At 46.8% G+C, this 23,694-nt stretch overlaps 1 protein-coding gene across 1 annotated transcript in view; it reads right to left on the bottom strand.

Moving 5' to 3' along the window:
• Positions 1–2,789: 2,789 nt before the first annotated feature.
• The window catches only part of RSPH14 (radial spoke head 14 homolog), a 98,771-nt gene continuing 77,866 nt past the window's right edge, over positions 2,790–23,694 (bottom strand). Inside the window, exons 4-6 of the mRNA XM_015416686.1 lie at positions 7,885–8,110; positions 7,088–7,224; positions 2,790–3,085 (exon numbers count right to left, since the gene is read on the bottom strand). Of these exons, the coding sequence (XP_015272172.1) occupies positions 2,847–3,085; positions 7,088–7,224; positions 7,885–8,110 (602 nt within the window). The 3' untranslated portion in view covers positions 2,790–2,846. The remainder of the gene's footprint in view (positions 3,086–7,087; positions 7,225–7,884; positions 8,111–23,694) is intronic.

The raw sequence follows: 23,694 nt of genomic DNA, 5'->3' as shown, positions 1-23,694 counted from the left end.
GCTCTCCTGGGTGCAACTGGGTTCCCTCCCCCTTTTCACTGTGTTCATGCCCTAATGATCCAGTCTTTCTCAGTAAGAAAACAATGTGAAAGTTAATTGTGTTTGTCTGTGTCCTTTATAAAGTTTATATCTCTGCTACCTGACATTACATTTTATGACACGGTCCAACAAGGTCTCATTTATGTCAGATCCGGCCCTCATAACAAATGAGTTTGACACCCTTGCCCTAGGTTGTCAGTGGAAGAGACCAAGTTCTGTAGCGAAAGTGTGGCTTTGTTGCCATACTGAACAGACCTGTGGCAAAATAATCCCTCCAATAAACATAGGTAGATCTTTCTTCAACACATTCCCTTGTTCTACGTTGATCATGGTCTGTGTCCCTCTCCAATGGATTCAAACCATCAAAGAACATAACTCATGGGTCTGGTTCTTGCCTTTTCATTTTTCAGTCCACCAACAATGCAGCAGAGTGAATAGGAATACAGAATTTTTCTTAGGCGTGCACGAAAGCAATGCTAACAGCTGACTGCCAAGGAATGTAAAAACCCCAGTAGCACCTTATAACTAACTTTACTGTAGCATAAATTTTTGAGAAACACAGCTCTCTTCATCAGATGCATCTGACAAAGAGAGCTGTGTTTCTCGAAAGCTTATGCTACAATAACATTTGTTAGTCTTAAAGGTACTACTGGGTTTTTTACTATTTTGCAGCAACAAACTAACATGGCTAAACTCCTCCGGATCTATGCCAAGGAGTGTGTCTCCATGGGCAAGTACTGGACTGTTGCCCCCAAGAAGGACTTAGGGAATCTCACAACAGATATGACAAAGCTACAGAAGGATGCCAAAGAGGTGCCATTAACTTAGAAGTGGATGGATAATGAGTGGCAGCTGCCCTCTGAGCTGGGAAACATCAGCTTCCCCAGAAGCTAGAAGCTGCAACATTCACAGGGGAGGGATGGAATCACAAACAAGAGCACAAGAGATCACAGGAGGATGTTGACAGCTGGGTGTTGGGCAGGGGTGTGGGAAGACTGTCGCTGTACCTCTTGTGGCACACATTAAAGAGAGCACAGGAAGGAGGAAAAGGATCCAGAGTGATCCTTTCCTTGTCATCATGGGGCATGTCAGTGGAAAAATGCTTCTCTTAGTTGGCAGGAAAGGTCAGGGTTTGCTGCAGTTCAGTTCCTCTGAGTGCTAATACTGTCTCGTAATACTGACTAATACACGTCTACCAACTGAAAGCTCTAGGACATCCAGTGACATTGACGTGCTCTTCTAAATATTAACTATTTATGTTCAAAGCATGGTTTAGAGTCCCACTTTAGCCATTACCAACAGACCACAGTTTGGGCAGCCTGGACTTCACATTAAATCTGGGTTTAATAATTTATAAACTGTGATTTATTGTGATGTCTGAATGCAACCAACTGTATACCACTACCTTTTGGAATATTCCAGGACCTACTGCACTCCCTCAGGCTGTGTAACTTTTTAAAAGGAGGCCTCCTGACTATCCTGCTACCTGATTGACTGACCCCATTGTAGTGTTTTTGACCACTCTATTCCTTTCATATAGGCCATGGTTTTAGACTCTTGAATCCACTCCAGTGCTTGTGGTGGGCAGGAACAGGGAGAAAGCAAGTTGTTATTACTACAGCTATATACAGAGAAAGAACTGGCTTAATAAACTGTAGCCAATAGGAGCCAATAGAAACGGGGAGGGAAGTTCGAACCTCCCAATGGGATCCAGGGGTGTCCCCTGGGTATGTATATAGTTGGCCTCCTGGCCGTTTGTCTTTGTCTTAGTTGTGTAAGAGTCAAGCGTGCACCATGTTATGGGAGCTGAGTGTGTCTAGCCACGCGGTCAACTCACCACACAATAGTAGTCCTGTTTAAAACTATGCTGCCTCCTTATTCTGATGCCTAGCATTAAGGATACAACACCCATTCCTTGCCCGTTCTTGAGAACCTGATAACTGTGTAGGCAGCTGTTTTAGTTTGCCCAAGCACAGCCAGTGATGTATTTGGCTGCATCCTTGCCTCTTGACTGAGGATGTGATTGCTAGACTACAATCTGATAGCAAGCCACTAGTGTATGTGAGGGTGTGTGTGAGAGAGAAAATGTGCATGTCTGTATACAGGACCCACCTGATTGCACAAGTAGGTCAAGCAGCACCTTTTCGGGTACCAATAGAACAGCATATGTGGTTCAAGATGTGTAGGCCAGGATCCCTCTGTTGCATCATCTTGTTGGAAAACAGTGAGCTGAGTAAGCTGCTGTGAGAAAGAAGTGACTGCAGCCCAGTTCAAATGTAACTGTGGCCCACAGAAATCCTCCCAATGAGCAAAACTTCCATCCCAGGCAGGCCTAAGACATCCTAGCAGCTGATATAGAAAATCAAAATAGTACCTCCCCCCTTCTAATAATTACCATAGAGCAAACTTCTCTGGGAGTTTCTCCATAGCATACCCATCTCTGAAATGTACAGGAACTGCAAAAGAGCCTAGTAGTACCATTTCCACAGATGCTGTGCAGGGATTGCTTCCTAGTCGCTTGTACTGTATGGCTCATATTTGCATGTGCCCCCCCCCGCCGCCGCCATCTGGGACAGTGCCCGCTGCCCGGGGCAACCACCTCACATTACACCTCTGCATTAACCCGTGTAGTTCCAACCCTTTCCCCTCCATTTTCTTGGCATAAAAAGCGCCACTCCTCATGAAATAAACAAGCTCTCCTAGCTCAGTTGTCTCAGTGCAGCTCTACACACATTATGGAACTCCTGGAACTTGACTGTTTATTGTAATCTTCACAACTTAATATTTGGCCTGTGTGGCCACTTTTTTTAAGGCTTCCAAGTAATGACTTCCACAGCAATGCTGGCAGCTCTTCTCACAGCCTCGCTGGGGTCTTTCATCCTCTTCTGAAACTCTTCCACATGGCACAGTAACGTCTTGCGGCCTTCCGGGGCTTCTGCCAACATGGTCAGAGCCTTGATGGAGTACAGACGGACTTTGCTTTTTTCATCATCAATCAGCGGCAGTAGCGTCTCAATGGCAGCAGCGTTGATCGCTGCATATTTCCCTGAACACACAAAAATGCAGTTGGCAACTAGTAATGGAGCGGCAAGGGAAGTGGGACTTATTTTTTATTTTTATTTATTATTGAATTTCTAGCCCGCCTTCCCCCTGCACCGCAGGGCTCAGGACTTAGGTCAGGCATTGGGTTCCTGCTCTGTGCCATATACTTGGCTCAGACCTCACCTGTTCTGGAAGTGGGTCTGTGTACTGTGTTGTTAAGAGAAATCCTATTAATTCATCTTTATTCAGTTTCTCCCTGAAATCCAGTGATCTCTTACAGTTTCTCTTTTTTGAAATTTGGAGTCTGTTTTTAATAAATTTTGTTCTGATCAAAGAGAAATCTGAAGAGAGGAGGGGCAGGAAGGAAGGTTCTGCAAAACTTCTGGATTTCACTCTAAAGATGCTCAGAGGCAGACAATTGCCTTCCCAAACCTTCCCATCCTTCTGCTAGAGCACCACCCTGTGGTGCAAAAATCTGCCTGCAAGCAGCAAGTTACAAAAGGGTGCAGATTTCGCTACAGAGAAATGAAAAAGAAATTCCTCTTTTTAAAAGAGAAACAAGACAGTAAGAAGAATCAATGGCTATATCTAAAGAAGTGAATTTTGGAAAAAGAACTCTCCTCCCCATAACAATGTCTGAGATCACTTTTCACTGAATGCCATTCTGTTGCAATATCTGGGTGCTGTCTGGAAAACCATGCACCAATGCGCCCAGAATTCAACAATGTCTTTCTATATGTATGTTCTACAACAGGAGTATTTTTTTCTTTAATAATAACTCCAGGAACCTTGGCAGGCACTGATAGGTTTCTTAGGACCATTTCACTCTGGGATATGACATGACTGCACTTCTAGCAGGAAATCCTTTGAGGAAAAGCGGCAACAGTGATTGGAGATTTGACACAGCAGCTGCCTCCCCTGTTGCTGCCCCTCCTTGCTGCTGGCAAAAAGAAACAGTTTTTGATGTTTTATAGATACAGCAATTGCTGAGGGATACTTTTGTATGTTGTAACTTCTGCCATGCTATGGGTGCAGTCACACGTGGAAGATAAAGCGGGGGTGGGGGGAAGCGAGGCTATTTCCACCGGGGGAATTTGACCCGCAGTTGCGCAATTGCACAGTCCTTGGAAGCTGCGGGCACAGCCCGCCACTGCATAATCAGACGCACTCGTGGGTGAATCGGACTTTTTTTTTTGCTGTTTGTTTCCAATGAGCTTAAACAAGGCATCGATGAATCGCATCTCCGCACTGAGGGCTCCCTATGGAGTTTGCGATGACGCACATACTGAGAAGGGGGGAAAAACAATGGCACAGTCAGGATGGCCTTATCAGACCATCCTGATGCCATGAGAGCGCACTGGAGCGATCAGACACAGGAAACTCCATCCATGGCCCGTCGCAACCCGTTTACTACTGGATTTTCCCCAGTGTCTTTTTACTCTGCTCCTGTGGCAAAGCAAAACGGGTTGCTGATGAGTGCAGGGTGCTTCCCAGATGTCCGTGTCTGATCACGCCATTTAAATCTGCCTGGCATTCGAATCGCGCCTATGGCGGGTCTAATTGTGTGTGTGATCACACCCTATGGCTAGAAGGGCAGGATTATAAAGTATCAAATAAATCATAAACCCCAATACCTGTGGCAGTTCAAATACCACTATGCAAGAAATAGAAAGGGGGATTTGGATCTGACCACACCCCAGTGGGAGGCAGGGTTGCCAACCTCCAGGTGGTGGCTGGAGATCTCCCACTATTGCAACTGATCTCAAGGCGACATGGATCAGTTCACCTGGAGAAAATGGTCATTTCAGAAGGTGGACTCTGTGGCATTATACCCCATTGCAGTCCCTCCCCTCCCCAGAACCTCCTCCTAGGCTCCACCCTCCAAATCTCCATGTATTTCCCAACCTGGAGCTGACAACTCTAGTGGGAGGGCGTATTCCTCAAAGGCCTCTTTTGGGAAGAGGAGAAAGAGAATGAGTGCATGGTTCTAAGACTGGGAGTGGAAGCTCAGGTAAGGTGTCTGAAGCAGCCCAGGACCATTTACTGGCTTGGGGGTCCTCACTGGAGAAAGCAGAGTCAATCATTGACACAGAGAGTACTCCATCTTTCTGTGTTATACCTCTGAGGATGCCAGTTACAGCTGCTGGCGAAACGTCAGGTACTACAATGCCAAGACTATGGCCATACAGCCCAGAAAATCTCTAACAACTAATGAATTCCAGCTGTGAAAACCTTCAACAACATAGAGGCCATATGCAAAGACATTCAGTGGCACGACTGTGAGCCAGAGCTGCCCTTTTAACTGGGTGGGGCTCTGGCACTTATCAGATCCAGCTTGGGGGGGGGGGGGATAAACTGGCTCTGCCTGCTTTGGGCCCAGTGAAACCAGCAACCGCTTCCTTAGGGAGCATTTTCTAGGAGCTGTCCCAGGTCCTGCAGATCCTGGCCCTGCTCTGTACCTCCTGGCCCTGCTCTGTACCTCCTTTTTGCTTTTACATTACTCTTGCTGAAAACCAGATCCCTCCAGAGGGCTTGCTTAGCTACCCCAAGGCCTTTCACAGTTTGGCTGGAGCAGGTCGAGCCTGTTTCACAAATAGCCCACGTGCTGATGTTGTCTCGCAGCTATGATTGTGTCCATAGCTCTGCTGGGGTTCCCATGGGACAAAAACATCCGGCTGAGACGAAGAGAGGAAAGAAACTTAACCCAATAAAATTGAATCAAGAACCAAAAAGGTAAGGAAAAAAACCTGGTGGAGGGCCAACAGTTAAAACCTCATATAAACCTATTATAAGTTATAATACTTGTATTTATTTTGAGAAAAGTTAAAGAACACATAAAGGGCCCAACGAAAGCCTCGTTAACAATGACAGATGACAAGTACACAAGGAACAATTATTGTGACCGGAATAATTACTGGGCCAAAATGCGTTAGGTCACAATAACTGTTCCTTCTGCACTTGTCGTTAGTAATTGTTAACAAGGCTTTCATTGGGCCCTTATATGTTTTTTTAACTTTTCTCAAAAGAAATACATGTATTTTTACTTATAACAAGTTTATATGAGGTTTTAACTATTGGCCTTCCACCAATTTTTTTCCCTTTACCTTTTTGGTTCTTGATTTAAAAAAAAAAACAACCTCCCGCAATGTAATGTACCTGTTCAAAGAGGAGCAATGCCGCACCAGACAACCATGTCAGCCCCTCCCCTTGACGCTGAGTGGAAGCTAAGGCCAAATGTGCTCTTGGCTTCTGTGCATGTCACATAACTCAGCTGCAACCTACATCTGTCAAACATTTGACAGGAGAATCTGGGCCATTTCACAGGCATGCCCCAAATCAGTGTGATTCCAGTTGCCAGGTGAGCCAGCCCCCCCTGTCTTGCCACCCCCGTCCCATGCAATGTCATGCACAGGTATTTCCAGCACTGCAGGGAAATGCCTACTTTGGGACTGGGAAACTAGAATCCACCTCAAACAACAGAGGGAAGTATGAAGGCATAGTGGTGGAAAGAGGAAGAGGCTTGGCAGAACAGTTGGAGGCATCTGCTGCAGGTTCGCATGGCAGCAAATACGCACTTATTGCCATGTGACATCTGAAGTGGCATTTTTTGCGTTTCCATTTGGCCCCGCTTGCCCTCCAGCCAAGGACAGTGTTGTAGGCCTGAGACTGATTTGCTTCAACGCAGCTCAGAAACTATTCAAACTCCAGTCAGCTGACTAGCAACTGTCTTGTGAGGCAACATGGGTCCTGCAACTCTGCTGTGAACACAAGCTGATTCCTACCAAGCCATGATTTTGCGCCAGCGGGGATGCAGCCTTATAGAGTGAACCTGTCAAAGTGCCCCCACTGACACTTCATTTATGTCCTGTTCTTGGAGCAGGGGCTTCAGAAAACTTGTTTTGCTGCAAGCTACCTGACCTAGGAATGTCAACTGCTGAACTAGGCTCCCTTCATAAGGGGCTGGATCTCCAAAAGGGACCTCCTGCTGCACTTTCCCCACTCTCACCTTGTGTTGTAATCGCTGCATTCATCAGTGCTCCGGCTGCATTGCCTCGGACCTCAGCGTCATCATCGTTCAACAGGCAGACAAGGTCTGGGAAGACCCCCTCTTGAAAGACCATATTCTTCCCCTCCAAAGGGACGCTGAAGATAACAAAAAAAGTGGAGATAACCGAGCCTCTTGAATCTGTCTGCGCATTGGACAGAGGGGGCACACAGAGAGAGCAGTCTTGTCAGATGGGTGGGTGACCTTGCCTTGTCTACCTCTCTACAAGATAAGAGCCACCATCTTGGATCACTGGGTGCAAGGAGGCTGCATGCGAAACTTACAGTGGGGAATATGAAGCATTCAGCAGGCGATTTGGCCCAACTGTAAAGAAAACTCCTTTGGAATTAACCTCCCCCCGGATAAAAACAAAGTAGACATGATGGGAAGCGGAGAAGCCCTGGAATCCATCAGGATGGGAGTATTGCTTTCAAATCCTCATTTTCCAATAAAACTCACTGGATATTATTGGATAGGTCACAGATGTGGAAGTTCTCCTGTACAAGCTTGATTGGAATGAACTGGTACTAACAGCAGCTCCCATTCGCTCAATGGGGCTTGCACAAGAGAACTTCCCACTGGCATGTGCCCCATAACTCACACTGGTATATCTGCCACTCTTGCCACCCATAATGGTGCCCAAGACTGCTTGAGGTGTCTGTCTGCTTCTGACAATGGGGGGGGGCACCTCTACTGACATCTGCCTCTGAGTGGAAGACCCTGGAGAGGAGCCCTTGGGTGTGACGTCTTTCCCTCACCTGATGGCCATGAGGGCCTCAGCTGCTTTGCTCCTGATCTCCACAGAAATGTGGTTGAGCATCTCCTTGAGAATGCCAACGGCTCCTGTGGCCAAGGCTTCAAAGGCCTCAACCCGCAGGCAGCCTGCCAGTGTCTCCAACAGCAGCTTTTGAATCTCTTCGTTCTCTGTTCTCAGCTTGAGTACCAGAGAGGGAATCAAGCTACTTTCCACAATCTCAACAGCCCCTGCAAGAGCAAACAGAAAGAGCTTAGTGACTTTTTTTTTTAGCATTCCATTTCTCAAGACCATTTGGGCTTTCCAAGCCAAGGGAATTGCCATGGCAAAGCAGAGAAAGCAGAAGAGGAAAACTTGCCGCAGCAGAGAACACGCAGTCCGCGAGTAACCAGTTGCAAACAATCCTCAGCCGCCTGGTTACTATGACTAATCCTGTCGTTGCTAGGAGAGATGCGGCTCTGCTGAAAGTGATTCATGTGCAGTTGGGTGATGTGAAGGTTTCACTGTGCAAGAGAGAACCGGGGAGTTTCTTCAAAGGAATCTCTCCTGAGATAACAGCTAGCATTTTCTCCCCATCCACCCACAGCTTAGTGGAGTGGTGTGGGACGGATAAAGGGCTTTCATGGCAGACTAAGGGGCAAGCTAATTCCTTCTGTGTGCAGGCTTGGGAGTAGAACAAGAATAACCTCCTCTTGCTTGTAGAGGCTTTGCAATATCAAACACAATCAGCTTGTTAATGGAAAAAAATGAATCAAATCTCTACTGTGGGCTTATTAAGGATTCTGTCTGCACCCTATTTGTCTGAGGGATTGGTATGCAAGTGTAGTGTGGGAATCTGTCAGCAGCAAATTGGGTGGCTTAATGCTTTTTTTAATGCAAGCCATCATTGCTGCAGGGAACAGCCAGTAGTCCTGATTACCCTGGCAGACAAATCTGCTGTGTAAAGTCAGGTCTCTGGCTGAGTGCTACAGGTCTGTGTACTAAAGTGACAATACTAGTTTGAGCAGATAGGATGTTAGGACCAGTTCTGGGGACTGGTGAGAGTCTCCACCCCCCAACATTGGAACTTTAAATAAGCTTGTGTAAAAACTATCTGGTGTTTTGTATCAGAGTTTACAGACCATGTGATTAATTAAAGAGATGCTCTTCATTTTCAGAGGAGACTTCAGATATTAAAAAAACCCTAATTTTGGAAATGGACTATGTAGGGGATGAGGTTTGGGGCCCCATTTATAGACATGGTCCCTGAAATGGCTGTGCAGCCCCCTGAAATTGCTGTGTGGTCCCTTTACATGCCTTTTGATAACAAACTGATGTTAGTATTATTGCAACAGTCAACATGGTTTCCAGGACCCTCTGTCCTGGGCCTGCCATACCAACAGCTTCATGTCTTTACAATTTTGGCAGCTGGGGGTGGCAGCCACATGAAAACTGCCTTGAAGTCAGAAGATCTCAGCTTCAAGACCCTGCTTTGCCAACTGCTCTCTGTCTGGTATTTTACATCAGACAATACATTTTGACAGCTTGACCTTAAAGCATTTTTAGACGAGATGCCATTGCTGAATGCAAACTATAAAAACATTTTTTAAAAAGCTTGGAACAAAATGTAAACATTCTTCCCTTGCCAGTCTTCCACCTCTGAAGCCATACTGTTTCTTCCTTGGTTGGGGGGGGGGAGCACATGGTTTGTACACTTGTAGTCCTCATGTCACACACACACCCAAGAGCAGAGGGCCTACAGGCTCCTCGCCTTGTACTCTTTGACTTTTTTACTCTAAGGATATATCTGCACTGCAGAACTTACTTGGGTCAACAAGCGCACCCTTCTGAAACAACTTTTAAAGGTTAAGAAATGATTCCTTGTCCTGCCTTTTGGCTGTTACCTCTTTCTTGCTCTACACATTTTTAAGAGCCTGAAGAAAAATGTCCAATGTATTCAGTTGGACTGCAGGGCTTCTTGCCTGCTTCCTGTCTCCCAGTAGACAGTGTTGCCACTTGCAAAATAAGGGTGGACCACTCTGTTGGTGCTTGGAAGAAAAAAGGCTCACTTAATCAGATAAAACAAATGTTTACAACATGTTCTGGGGAAAGTATTTTATAAGCAGTATTGTTGGAAGTATGTAACAGGAGGGAAATGCATTTAAAAGATGGCTCTGTTCAGAAGTGATGTGTGATTTGTCATAAGAACATAAGAGAAGCCAATGTTGGATCAGGCCAATGGCCCATCTAGTCCAACACTCTGTCACACAGTGGCAAAAAATACCAGGTGCCATCAGGAGGTCCAGCAGTGGGGCCAGGACACTGGAAGCCCTCCCACTGTTGCCCTCCCCCAAGCACCAAGAATACAGAGCATCACTTGCCTCAGACTGAGAGTTCCTATCTATACCTTGTGGCTAATAACCACTGATGGACGTCTGCTCCATATGCTAATCTAATTCCCTCTTGAAGCTGTCCATGCTTGTAGCTGCCGCCACCTCCTGTGGCAGTGAATTCCATGTGTTAATCGCTCTTTGGGTGAAGAAGTACTTCCTTTTATCTGTTCTAACCCGACTGCTCAGCAATTTCACTGAGTGCCCATGAGTTCTTGTATTGTGAGAAAGGGAGGAAAGTACTTCTTTCTCAACTTGCTCTATCCCATGCATAATCTTATAAACTTCAATCATGTCACCCCTCAGCCATTGTTTCTCCAAGCTAAAGAGCCCCAAGCATTTTAACCTTTCTTCATAGGGAAAGTGTTCCAACCCTTTTATCATTCTAGTTGCCCTTTTCTTCACTTTTTCCAATGCTATAATATCCTTTTTGAGGTGTGGTGACCAGAACTGTACACAGTACTCCAAATGAGGTCACACCATTGATTTACACAGGGGCATTATGATACTGGCTGACTTGTTTTCAATACGCTTCCTAATAACCCCCAGCATAGCATTGGCCTTTTTTATTGCAGTTGCACACTGTCTTGACATTTTCATTGAGTTATATACCACGACTCCAAGATCTCTCTCTTGGTCAGTCTCTGCCAGTTCGGATCCTATCAATGTGTATTTATAGTTAGGATTTTTGGCTCCCATGTGCATCAATTTGCACTTGGCCACATTGAACCCCATTTGCCACATTGACGCCCACTCACCCATCCTTGACAGTTCCCTTTGGAGTGCCTCACAATCCTCCCTGGTTCTCACCACCCTGAACAACTTCGTGTCATCTGCAAATTTAGCCACTTCTCCTGAAAGCCATCTGAAAGACTGGAAAATGAAAGCAATGTTCCCTTCCCTTTCAATATGTGGACAGACTCAAGCTGCCACTGCAACAGATAAAACAGATATAGGATACGGCACAGATGTTGTTCAGTAACTGGAGAAATCCAACCACAAAAGGTATTTACAGCAACAGTCAAAGCTAAAATCACAAACTCAGCAACCTTTATGAGCGTGTCATGCAGCAAATCAGTAACGTAAATTTAGCAGGCTGAGGCCCTAACTTACTGTTATGTGCAATCAAACACATTATAGCTCCAATGCTAGTTTGTGCACTAGAAAAACAGCTTCAGGAAGCAGGGAAGCAAAGCTGGGAGGAAACACTTTACTCCTTCCCCACTCTACTCCAAATAATCTCCTAAGTAGCTTTCCCCTGTGGGGTTTCGAGATGAAATGAACCCAAGTTTCATATAAATTTAAGCAGAGCCCTGCTGGGTTGGATTGAGGTGGGTCTGACAGCACTCTGTTTCCAAGGGGCCAATTAGATGTCTTCTGGAAGCTCACCAGCAGGGGCTAACAAACACCTCTCCTCTTCTTTTTAATCTACAGCCCTTACTACTCGGAGCTGCAGTGGCTCAAGTGGTTAAGACACTGAACTGCAGGCTGTGGAAGGTCAGTAGTTCAGCAGTTCGAGACCCAAGTGTGCCGCATGATGGAGTGAGCTCCCATCTCTAGTTCCAGCTCTTGCCAACCTAGCAGTTCGAAAGCAAGAAATTGGTACCACTTCAGTGGGAAGGTAACAGTGTTCCGCATGCCTTGGTGTTTAGTCATGCCAGCCACATGACCATGGAAACATCTTCGGACAGCGCTGGCTCTTCGGCTTTGAAACAGAGATGAGCACTGCAACCCTAGAGTCGGATTCAACTGGCTTTCGAGCAAGGGAAACCTTTGCCTTTGCCTTACTACTCAGAGGTACATGGCCTCACACTTTGGAAGCATTTACCACTTTAATTTTCATTTTTTTAATTCTGTTTTTCCAGCCAAACTGGCTCCCAAAGCAGCATACAGAATTCAAAAACAAATACAAATATACATTAAATATAATTTTAAAAGGTGCTTGGGGAGGTTTCAGTAAAGGCACAATTTGGGGCCTCTGCCATTTCTTCCTCTGTCCTCAGCCATGGCAGTTGGTAGCTGGAAGAAGGGGCACTCTCAGAGTTGCATCCAGGTCCCATAGTCCCATTTGACCATTGCCATAGCTACAAACCACTGGTAAATGGATACATTCATAAAACGGAGCTTAACTCTGCCTCGTCCCCTCTTCTTGAGTGGCTGGGGGCGGAACATCCAAATGGACATTCTGTCTGCAGCCCCCCCTCCCACTTCCCCTTTGAGCCAGATTAAAATAAGTTTATTTCTAACTGGACTCAAAGGAGAAAATTACAGGAGGCAGATAAATCATGCTCACATCAGGCATGGTGTCATCTGCACACTCCCAAATATTGCAGGATCTGCCTACTGCTGATCTGGGGGGGGGGGAACCCTGTGTAGAAGCTGACTAAGTTCAATTGGCATATCAAAGCCCCAGTGGAAACATATTATGTAGCCAATATGTCTTCTCTGCACTCTCTGTTCAGTAAGTGACAAAACGCAAAAACATGCGGCATAAGCCAGTTACTGTGGAAGTAAAATTGTCCACATACTTCTGTTCCAAAGCAAAACCATGCCTCTTTCAAGGAGTATAACTGCCTGCCATTTCATACCTCTATAGGGAGTGGGAGTTCTTGTTTTCTTAGAAAACATACCTTAGAATGTTGACATCTTTGCAAAGGTATCACACACTGAAAGTTTTGGTCTTTTCTTGGGAAGCTGATCTGATTTTGTTGGTTTCACTTTGTTCTTCATTCATGCTCAACACAGAGACATAAGGAGGTGCATCTGGCCATTATTATACCCATGGTTGTAGCTAGGAGACGCATGAAGGAGGAACAGGGACACAGCTGTCAAATGTGCTTCAATATGCCAATTCTAGAGGTACCATTAATGGGCAGAGAACACTGTTTACTATTTGGGCACAAACTTTGCACGTCTAAGATCCTGTCCTTGGCATATTCTATAGATGGAGCTTGGGCAGCAGACAGAGCTATTGCCAGTTCAGTTTGAGAGTATCAGTATAAGGCAGGCAGCTCCTGGCACCCCTGCTGCTCAATCTCAGTTTTAAATATTTACTTGACAAGAGCTGGGGCGTGCACAATTATATGGGGTGAGGGGCTTCAGTGTGGCTGCGTGACACGGTGAAGCTTTTACTTGGAGTTTGGCCAGATGTGGATTTTGCAGTGTTGGGTCCAGGAATGAGCTCGTTCAGAATGCGGGAAGACATTTGGAACGGGGCAACAGTACAGGCTGCAAGGAAAAACCAGTGGGATCAGTCCATGGAGTCACTAATGCAACAATCTACTGTGTGACAGAGTGTTGGACTGGATGGGCCATAGGCCTGATCCAACATTGGCTTCTCTTATGTTCTTAATCTTTCAAGTTATTGGTGTGCAACTGGATCCCCCCCCCAAAAAAGTCTCTATTGCATTGAAAATGCTGGCATTAGACCAAACACAAGAGACACTGGAAAAGGGATAGCTAAGCTGCTGTTCAACAGTTTGGCCCAACTAGAGAAGCTCCCCCAACTTCAACATCTGGGGGAGAGCAGAAAGAGCAGCAGCAGTATCTGTGGCAGCCAGTCATGACAGAGGAATGGAAGAGAGTATTTCAGGTTGGAAACAAGGGCAAAGGTGCATCTTAATTTGCCCTGGCCAACATCCTTTCTTGAACACTGGCAAGGCTTCTCTTCTCTCCAGGGCTATTTTTGGGCAGGAACGTACAGGAACAAAGTTCCAGCTGGCTTCAGAGTTGGCCACACCCACTACAGCCAAAACCTCTGCATGTGTGGCTACAGAGGGAAGGCCTGGAGAGCGACCACCCCCTGATGACTCCAAGGCCAGGGGGGCACCAGCCTTTCCCAGCCTGTCCAAGGGCCGGCTTGCCCAGGCTCCCTGCAGCCACAGGGCACCTGGGCAAGCCACGGAAAGGAATGGGGTGTGGCCTAATATGCTAATGAGCTGCACTGTCAGGGGTGTGGCCTAATATGCTAATGAGTTCCTGCTGGGCTTCTTCTACAAAAAAAGCCCTGCTTCTCTCCAAAAGCAAATTTTGCTACTCTGCCAGCCAGAGTGCTGCAAGTTTCTTCAACGGCAATAATTATTGCAGTTGTTTGAATTGTATGTTATGGATTTTAATTGTAAGTTGCGTCGGTGGCCAATACAGCTAAGAAGTGTGTGTGTGTGGGCGGAGTTTAATAATCAAATAACATAATTAAACTAGTAATTGTGTGAATAAGCACAATTCAAGCCTTAATGTCTGATAATACTTCAAATCACTGTATGGGAGGAAAAAAATGTTAAAAACTAAAAATCTAGGTCCCCTCCATTAAAAAATGCTCTGCTCAGATCTTCTTGCAGTAAAACAAGACACACAAGTCCTTCTATATATAACTAACCTAGATCTGCAGCTGATTTTCAAAAGAGAGACCTAGTCAAAGAGATGAATGAACCAAGACTACTGTACAGCTTGCAACCAAAGGTGGAAAAATAGGGGGAAGATGTTGTTCCCCATGGGCTTTTGCTTTGCTCTTTTCTATTTGTAGATGTGTGAGACAAAAGCCAAAAGCTGAAGTATATTAAACAATTAGGATGACACAACGACTTTTGGAATATATATGGCATGTAAATACAGCTGAGTTTTCTTTTTTTTAAAAAAACCCTACCAACACAGCTATTTTTACTGTTGTCTTCTTTTGGTGCGAATGCCTTTCCTTCATCATCCAAGCCACAAAGGACTGAAATTATCATGGCAGTGGCACCCCTACTGAATCCCTAGTTTTGCCATTTGGAGAAGATCCTGGAAATGTTCAGATATGGATTTGTGGCGGTGGAAAGTCCCATCAAGTCACAGCAGCATACAGTGACCCTGTGGGGTTTTCAAGGCAAGAGATGTCCAGAGGTGGTTTGTCATTGCCTGCCTCTGCATCACAACCCTAGTATCCCTTGGAGGCAATGCTCCCTCTAAGCTGTGGAGTCTTGTGAGCAAAACTTCTACTTTGTGAGCTACTGGCATTAAAGTTGTGAGTGAGCAATTTGGCTACTGCATAAATTAGTTTGCTCTGGAGCCATCCTTCCTGAGCTAAGACAAAAATGTGTGAGCCGGAGTCTAAAAAACTGTGAGCTAGCTCACACTAACTCAGCTTAGAGGGAACACTTGGAGATCTCTCATCTAGAAGAGAAGAAGAGATTGGATTTATACCCCGCCCTTCACTTGGAGTCTCAGAGCGGCTTACAAACTCCTTTCCCTCCCCCTCCCCACAACAGACACCCTGTGAGGTGGGTGGGGCTGAGAGAACTCTGACACAAACTGCTCTTTTTCAAGGACAGCTGTGCCAGAGCTTGTGACTGACCCAAGGTCACATCAGCAGGTGCAAGTGGAGGAGTGGGGAATCAAACCCAGTTCTCCCAGATTAGAGTCCGCACACTTAACCACTACACCAAACTGGCTCTCTAAATACTAGCCATGGCCAACCCTGTTTAGCTTCCAAGATCTGATGAGATTGGGCTAGCCTGGGCTATCCAGGTCAGCACAAGGGATTTGTAGCCACCCTCAAAGAAGGAGAATTCCTATATTTCTCTGGAGAGATGGAATGATTTGGGAAGGGGGCCTGTCTCAGTAGCAGAGCACATGCTGGGCATGCAAAAAGGTCCCAGGTTTCGTTCCTGACATCTTTAGGGGGGGGGAAGGATCTCAGGAAGCCCATGCTAGGCAAGAACTTTGTCAGTCTGAGTCCTTGGAGACCTGACACCAGTCAATCTTGAATTAGACAGCTTTAGATATTCAGTTTAAGTTTGTAGTATAAATACATCCCAAATCTACGGGGGGGGGGGGAATGGGTTATCACAAGTCAAAAAATGGCAAATAAGTGGTTAAAACACTTCACAAGCGCAAAGACTGGAGTTCTCCTTATTGCTCTATTCTCATGCCTCTGTCAGATGTGAATTTAAAAGATACCTGTGGCATCTACCTCTCTCATAGATCGCTGCCTTGATGTGGGGAGGGGACTTAAGTGAGTCAATGAGGCTGCAGACTATGCCATGGAGGGCCACCCAGGATGGACAGGCCACAGTGGAGAACTCAGACAAAAACGTGATTCACTGGAGAAGGAAATGGCAACCCACTCCGGTATCTTTGCCAAGAAAACCCCATGCACAGTAACAAAAGGTCAAAAGATATGACACCGGAAAATGAGCCCCTCAGGTCGGAAGGTGTCCAATATACTACTGGGGAAGAGCAGAGGGCAAGTACAAGTAACCCCAGAAAGAGTGAAGCGGCTGGGCCAAACCTGAAAGGACGCTCAGCTGTGGATGTGTCTGATGGTGAAAGGAAAGTCTGATGCTGCAAAGAACAATACTGCATAGGAACCTGGAATGTAAGATCAAGGTAAGCTGGATTTTATTTATTTATTAAATTTATATCACGCCCTCCCCAAATGGGCTCAGGGCGGCTAACAGAAGAGGCATATGCTATAATTCAACAACTAAAAATAGAATAAAACAATCAATCACTGATTGTGGTCAAAATGAGATGGCAAGACTGAACATCGATATCTTGGGAATCAGTGAACTAAAGTGGGGGAATGGGGGAATTTAACTCAGAAGACCATTATATCTACTACTGTGGCCAAGAATCCCGTAGAAAAAATGGTGTGGCCTTTATAGTCAACAAGAGAGTGAGAAAGGCAGTAATGGGATACAATCTCAAAAATGACAGAATGATCTCAGTCTGAATCCAAGGCAAACCATTCAAGATCACAGTAATCCAAGTCTATGCCCCAACCACTGACACAGAAGAGGCTGAAGTGGACTGGTTCTATGAAGACCTACAACACCTCCTAGAACTAACACCAAGAAAAGATGTCCTTATCATCATAGGGGACTAGAATGCTAAAGTAGGAAGTCAAAAGGTAAGTGGAATAACAGACAAGTTTGGCCTTGGAGAACAAAATGAAGCCGGGCAAAGGCTAACAGAGTTTTGTCAAAAGAAAATTCTGGTCATAGTGAACACCCTCTTCCAACAACCTAAGAGGCGACTCTACACATGGAAATCACCAGATGGGCAACATCAAAATCAGATTGATAATGTCATTTGCAGTCAAAGATGGAGAAGCTCCATACAATCAGTAAAAACATACAGTCAGACGGTGACTGCAGCCATGAAATTAAAAGACGCCTGCTCCTTTGGAGGAAAGTGATGGCAAACCTAGACGGCACGATAAAAAGCAGAGACATCACCCTGCCAACAAAAGTCCCTATAGTCAAAGCAATGGTATTCCCAGTAGTCATGTATGGCTGCAAGAGTTGAACTATAGGGAAGACCGAGCGCTGAAGAATAGGTTCTTTTGAATTATGGTGCTGGAGAAGACTCTTGAGAGTCCCTTGAACTGCAAGGATATCAAATCAGTCAATCCTAAAAGAAATCAACCCTGACTGTTCCCTGGAAGGCCAGATACTGAAGCTGAAGCTCAAATACTTTGGCCACCAAATGAGACGGGAGCACTCACTGGAGAAGACCCTGATGCTGGGAAAGACTGAAGGTCAAAGAAGAAGGGGACGGCAAAGGATGAGATGGTTAGACAGTGTTATCGATGCAATGAACATGAAACTAATCAAACTCTGGAGGATGGCGGAAGACAGGAGGGCCTGGTGTGATGTGGTCCATGGGGTCACAAAGAGTCAGACTCGACTGTGTGACTGAACCACAACATGTGGCATCTACAAAATGGAATCTGAAATCTGAACAGTCTCTGGGTTATAAATGTCAGTCTGAGGCTGCATGACATCACACAACTGGACATGTGAACAGAGGTGCTTGTGTGCCCGCCCTCTTGCTTGGTTTGTGGCTCCCACACAAGCCTCATTGTAATAAGTAGGTTTATTGCCATATAATGTAGGAAATAGTCCTATTCTGTCCCTGTGGGTCACGTGAACACTATGAATACTGGGGTGGAAGACTCTCTGGTTGTACAGTGTTTTGCCGTATCGGTGGTTGTTTTTAATCTGTAAGGTTTTTTTAGAGGGACACAGAATCAGGAGCCTTTGTGAGGCAGCCAGTATTTCTTGGCTTGTGTGCGTCTGTGTTTCTGCTAAATCCACTGTGCAGGTTGGGCTGCTGAGCCTTGATTGGCAGAGAGCTTTGCAGCAGAGCCAAGTCACTGTTTACTAGCAGACAGAACTTGGCAACAGGGTAGCAACCATTTGTGCTTGGTCAACACAATCATCCATAGAACTGTAGTAGCATAATTCAACCAATCTGACCAGTGCAGACACAGCTAGCATGCCCAGGGGTTCTTTGCTTGTTCCTTGCGACAGCAAACACCAGGCACATGAACAGAAGGAAAAGACAGACCATCCTGTGGGTGGGGATTTGGGTGCCCAGAGCTAAGAACCTCAGCCATGCAAATGAGTAGTATTGCACACTACTGGTCCCTTTTGAAACTGCAATGAAACTTCACACGTGCATTTCCTGTCTACGTTTCCCATTTATGCCTTCCATCCTCCATTGTTATACTGCCTGTTACTGCAGCCACAGGATGAAAGCGACAACCAGTTTTCACGTGAGCAAATGGACAGCATGTTGATAAAAGAACACCAACAAGAAGCATGGGGTTTAATTTGCTGCTCTGTAGAGAAAAGTAGTTGCTATGGAAACTGTCTCAGTGCTTTGCATCTTAGAAATAGCATCTTCCACATATTGACTGCCCATGGTAAGAATCATTACATTGGGCGCACCATGTCTAGGCTGTGCTGTCTGTCCACTGTCCTTCTCTCCAGATGTTGTTAGTTTGATCTGTCAGGTGAACCTCTTTAGCTCTAGCATACGCAAGGGCACACAGAAAGGATTTTCATAATCTTTTACATACATCCAGTTTGGTGTAGTGGTTAAGAGCATGGACTCTAATCTGGCAGAACTGGCTTTGATCCCCCACTGCTCCACATGCAGCTGCTGGATGACCTTGGGCAAGACATAGTTCTGTCAGAGCTGTTCTTGAAAGAGCAGTTCTCAAAAGAGCTCTCTCAGTCCCACCTACCTCACCAGGTGTCTGCTGTGGGGAGGGGAAGGGAAAGGAATTTGTAAGCCACTCTGTGAATCCGAGAGAAGGGCGGGGTATAAATCCAATCTCCTCCTCTTTTTCTTTACTGCGCTCAAAAACCAGAGGGACAAAGTAAACAGACAAAGGACCTGATGCCAGAGGAGGGCAAGGAAAGACCAAAAGGGACACCAGTGGCGACAGGCATTCTATGGTACAGGAAAGCAGTGTAGTAAGTGAAACAGTGAACTTAGTGGGACTAGCATGCATAGCTTGTGAGTCTGCTGTACCACTGTACAACAATCTGAGTGGCCTACTCTGCAGCTCATTTTGTGCTTCTGCATGAGAAGCAGTCCTTAGATACATAAAGGCAATTAAAAAGGGAAAGCATCTTCTGTACCAGGAAAGGCTAAAGAGTTAGAAGCCACTGTGGTAGAACTGCAATGACTAAGGAGAGATTGGGATCAAGTTTATAAAATTAGACATGGGGAATGTGTAAAAGAATATGCAGAAGCTGTTGGCTAAGTATCAATTGTGATAAAATTGTGAGGATAAAATAGAGGAGAGGGGAACCATGTGAATAGCTTTGAGTCCCCACTTGCACAGAAAGGAGTTGGGGATTTTCTGCTGAAACAAGCTACACTCACTAAGAGCGAACATCTCCAAACCCATACTTGAGTTTTTGAAATCTGTCTTTGGAGCAACGATAAAACAGTTCGGTATACCTTACAATATGACATGCTAGGTAAACACAGCGATTAAAATTAAACTCTTTATTTCAAATGCTTTTATTATCATTTTTAAATGTCCACCTCAGACTGAACATTTTAAGAAAAAAATCAAGACTAAATAAAAACACTGTATGTGCGTGCACACATACACATTCCTAACCTAGTCTTATTTTCCATTTGGTTCTACCAAGTGATCCCTATGGAACTGCCTATGTACTCCATACTTACTGTTCTGTATGTATAACACACAGCTGTTTTGTGAAAATGCCTCCTTCTGAATGGAAAACTTGGACCTGCTGGTCTCAGCATACAGATCATTTGCTTTGCTATGCTATGATGCTCACAAATATAGTAATTCATGGATTGGGAAACTCACGTCTGGGTAGAACTAGACAGCTACCTGCAGATGCTAACTATACTCGGATGGTCAAAGGGAACCAATGTGAAAGGGGCAAATGATATATATAGAGAGAGGATGAGGTGAAAGAAGACAAAGAGAAAAAGGGTAGCAAGTGGGCATCAATTTGTTGGTCATGGGGTCGAGGACTGCTGGATTGGGGAAACAAGCAGCAGATGTTATGAATGCAACAAATAATCTTGAATTCAGGGCCATGATATGTGATGACTTTAGCGAGTTTTGAAGCAGAGTTAGCCCTATTCAAAATGGGCAGGTGAATAACAGGTATGTGGAGGATCTCTCTAGGTGGTTTGTCACATTTTTATCTCAGCCTTCCCTTGAAGGGGAGGTGCTCAGGATATCAGATATGGTCCTCCTTCTAGAAATGCTGTTGAACCTCGGGGGCAGTGATTGGCCCAAGGTTATGTAATGAGCTTCGTCTCTGAGTGGGGATGATCCATCTTGCTGTTCTCCTGAGCTTTCCAAAGACATCTGACTGGCCATTGCCTGCATTGGTCAGGTACCCTAACACAATTCTTTCATTCTTACATCACTGCAAAGGATTCCAAGGTGCAATAGCTGGATCCTGCGGCCCAGCCATGTAGACAGCCAAATGTTCTCAGACAGCCCTAGGGAGGTTTATCATGCAGCGTGCATACACACACCCAGTGAAACACACGTGGGTCATTTTCAGAATCTGCCGATGCAGACGTCTTTTCCGTGCGAGAAATGCGTGTAAAGCAGCCTCCAAACACAGCACGTGATTTTAAAAAACTTGTACTACGCATTATGTTTTCCTCCCTGATTATTTTCAGACTTTTCCAAATTAAGCCGCTAACCCGCTTCTTCGAGAGGACGAATGGCGCATTGGGGGGGACGGGGACCTTTTCTTCCCTGCTTTCTCTCCCCTTCACCGCTAAAAAAGGCACCCTTCATTGCACGCCCCGCCCCATTAGGAGGCAAAATACGGACACGAGTAAACCCCCCCCCCACCCTAAGAACGCCGAGAGCGCCAACGTCCCACCTGGCAGGAAGAGACTGCGGCATGCAGCGCAGGCGTCACGTAACGTGTGCACGCCAGCCTCCACGCCCGTCCCGGAGGGCCCTGTCCGTCGGGGCAAGGGAGGCACGCGGGGCTTCAGCTCGCAGGCCTCGCCCCTCGCGCGCTCTCATTGGCCGGCGCTCTCGCCAATCCGCTCCGTGCCGACCAATGCAGGAGCGCGGAGCCTCTGCTTGCTCGCGGCCCCGCCCCCGTCCGAGGCTCCGGAGCGTGGTGTGCTCCTCCTTGCAGCGGGCGGCGGAAAAACCCTCTTCGGTGGCTAGGGGCGCCGGCGGCTGAGCGAGCGGTTCCTGCGAGTGCCGCGCATCCCGCCTCACCGGGCAGGACCAGTCCCCCGTGGCCGCGCGCCTTCGCCCATCCTGTCGGGAGGATGGCAGCGCCAGCGGAGCCCCGCCGCCGAATCCGCCCGCTGCTGCCGCCCGGGCTGTAGGGAGGTAGGTGCCGCTGCCTCGGACCCCCGCGAAATAGGTCAGGAGCTGCCTCGGCGAACCCGCAGGGATGGGGCGCTGGCGGCAGGCGCAGCACAGGGAGCTTGCGGATCCCTGGCCGATGACCTTCTCTTCCGAGATTGGCCTTGCCGAGAGACACAGGCGCCCCCCCCGCCCGGCATACCAAATGCAGCCGGGCGGTTCAGAGAGGGGTCAGGGGAGCCCGGGGGCGGCTTGTCCCCTTGGACAAGATTCACGGCGAGTCCTGTCCCGATCCGTCCCTTCTTCCAGGCTCTCTGCTTCCCGGCGCCAGGAGCGCTTCTTCCAGGCTTTCTGCTTCCCGGCTCAAAATCTAGTCTCGCTGAATTGGCCTGGAGGGCGTCTTCCTGCAGAGAGACGAGGGGCAGGATTCTGCCCAGAGCTGCACCTGTGGACAGCTCCCAGACAGCAACTTTGCAGATCCGGTAGGCCTCTGGCCACTCGCTGGCGGGGAGCTCACCGCATCTCCAAGCCGTCGCGTAATGCACGCCAGTTTTCTTTCCTGTCTTCTGGTGCTACTGCTGCTTGTGGCGGCCGCGCTGTTTCATGCATGCTTCTGCGGCGTTTGCACTAGACGGCGATTGCCCTAACCTAATTACTTAACATCGTCTGCATACAGCTATACTAAAGAGAGAGAGAGAGAGGGACTCGATACCCCACCCCCCGCAATCTGCTTTCGGAGCGGGCTCTGTGATTCTCATCATAGCGGGTCACACCCTTTGGATGACTGTCTGAATCAGTTTTGCTGCAAAGATTAGAAGCAGCCGATCAGGCCAACAGTCGCCCAATATGAATGCTGGTTGTGATGAACTTAAAAGGAGAGTGTTTTTTTTGTTTTGTTCTGTTGCTGCTCCTTTGAGAAGGCTTTTGATACTATAAATGCTGATGTTGTCTGAAATCCAAGCTTGCAGTTGGATCCCTCTTTGTTTGGACAGAGATTGCTGGTTCTTGCAGCTGGAGATGCTTCCAACTGTGGCAGAATGCATGCTTCCAACATGGCTCTCTGTGCTTAACTGACTGGGTTGAGAGGCTGTCAGCCCAGAAAGGATTGATCCCTGCCCTTGGGTGGAGGACATGATGACAGCACAGTTGCTGAGAGGCATGGGTGGTGGTGATGATAGGTTTGAAGAATGGAAATACAAACAGGTGGGCACCGTAAGTGCATTTCAATATCAAGATAGTTTCAGATGCTCTCCCATTGCTCTCTCAATGAGTCTGTGCAAACAGGCATACACATCATACGATGCCCTCTAAAAATGAACACATGGTTAACAGGAAGCATATTGCAGCCTAGCACTAGTGTTTGGAGTAAGACGATGCTCTTCTTGAGTCAATGAACAGGACTGAATCTGGCTTCTGATAGTGTCAGCGATTCCAAGACAATCTAGTCCAGCCTTTGAACAGCAGGACAAGGCTTTAAAGGTAGCCATGATTTAAAAGAAATCTGAAAATGACCGGCCCATAAGCTCTCCAGGTCTGAAGAGGTGCTGTAAGCCATTCTGTTTACCCACACAATGGCCCCGGTAACTCGGCAAAGTTGCTGTGGGAGAGGCACAGAAGGTGGGCTGATTATCCGGGCGCGATCACACCCCAACATCTGGGAAGTGGAGCGCACCCGTGGCTTACCGCCGACAATGCGCATTTAAAAACTAGTACCTCCAAGGTACTAGTAAACGTTTGCCACGGGCTGCCTCCAGACGCCGCTGGCTCGTGGCATTCCCCTCCGGTCCCTCATTTATCCGCTGGCGCAGAGGGAAGGACCCGTGCTGTGCCACAGGCG

This window comes from Gekko japonicus, unplaced genomic scaffold (genome assembly GCF_001447785.1).
Source record: "Gekko japonicus isolate JY-2015 unplaced genomic scaffold, Gekko_japonicus_V1.1 scaffold16, whole genome shotgun sequence".
NCBI classification, from domain to species: Eukaryota; Metazoa; Chordata; class Lepidosauria; order Squamata; family Gekkonidae; genus Gekko; species Gekko japonicus.
This window is presented reverse-complemented; position numbering and strand designations above follow the sequence as displayed.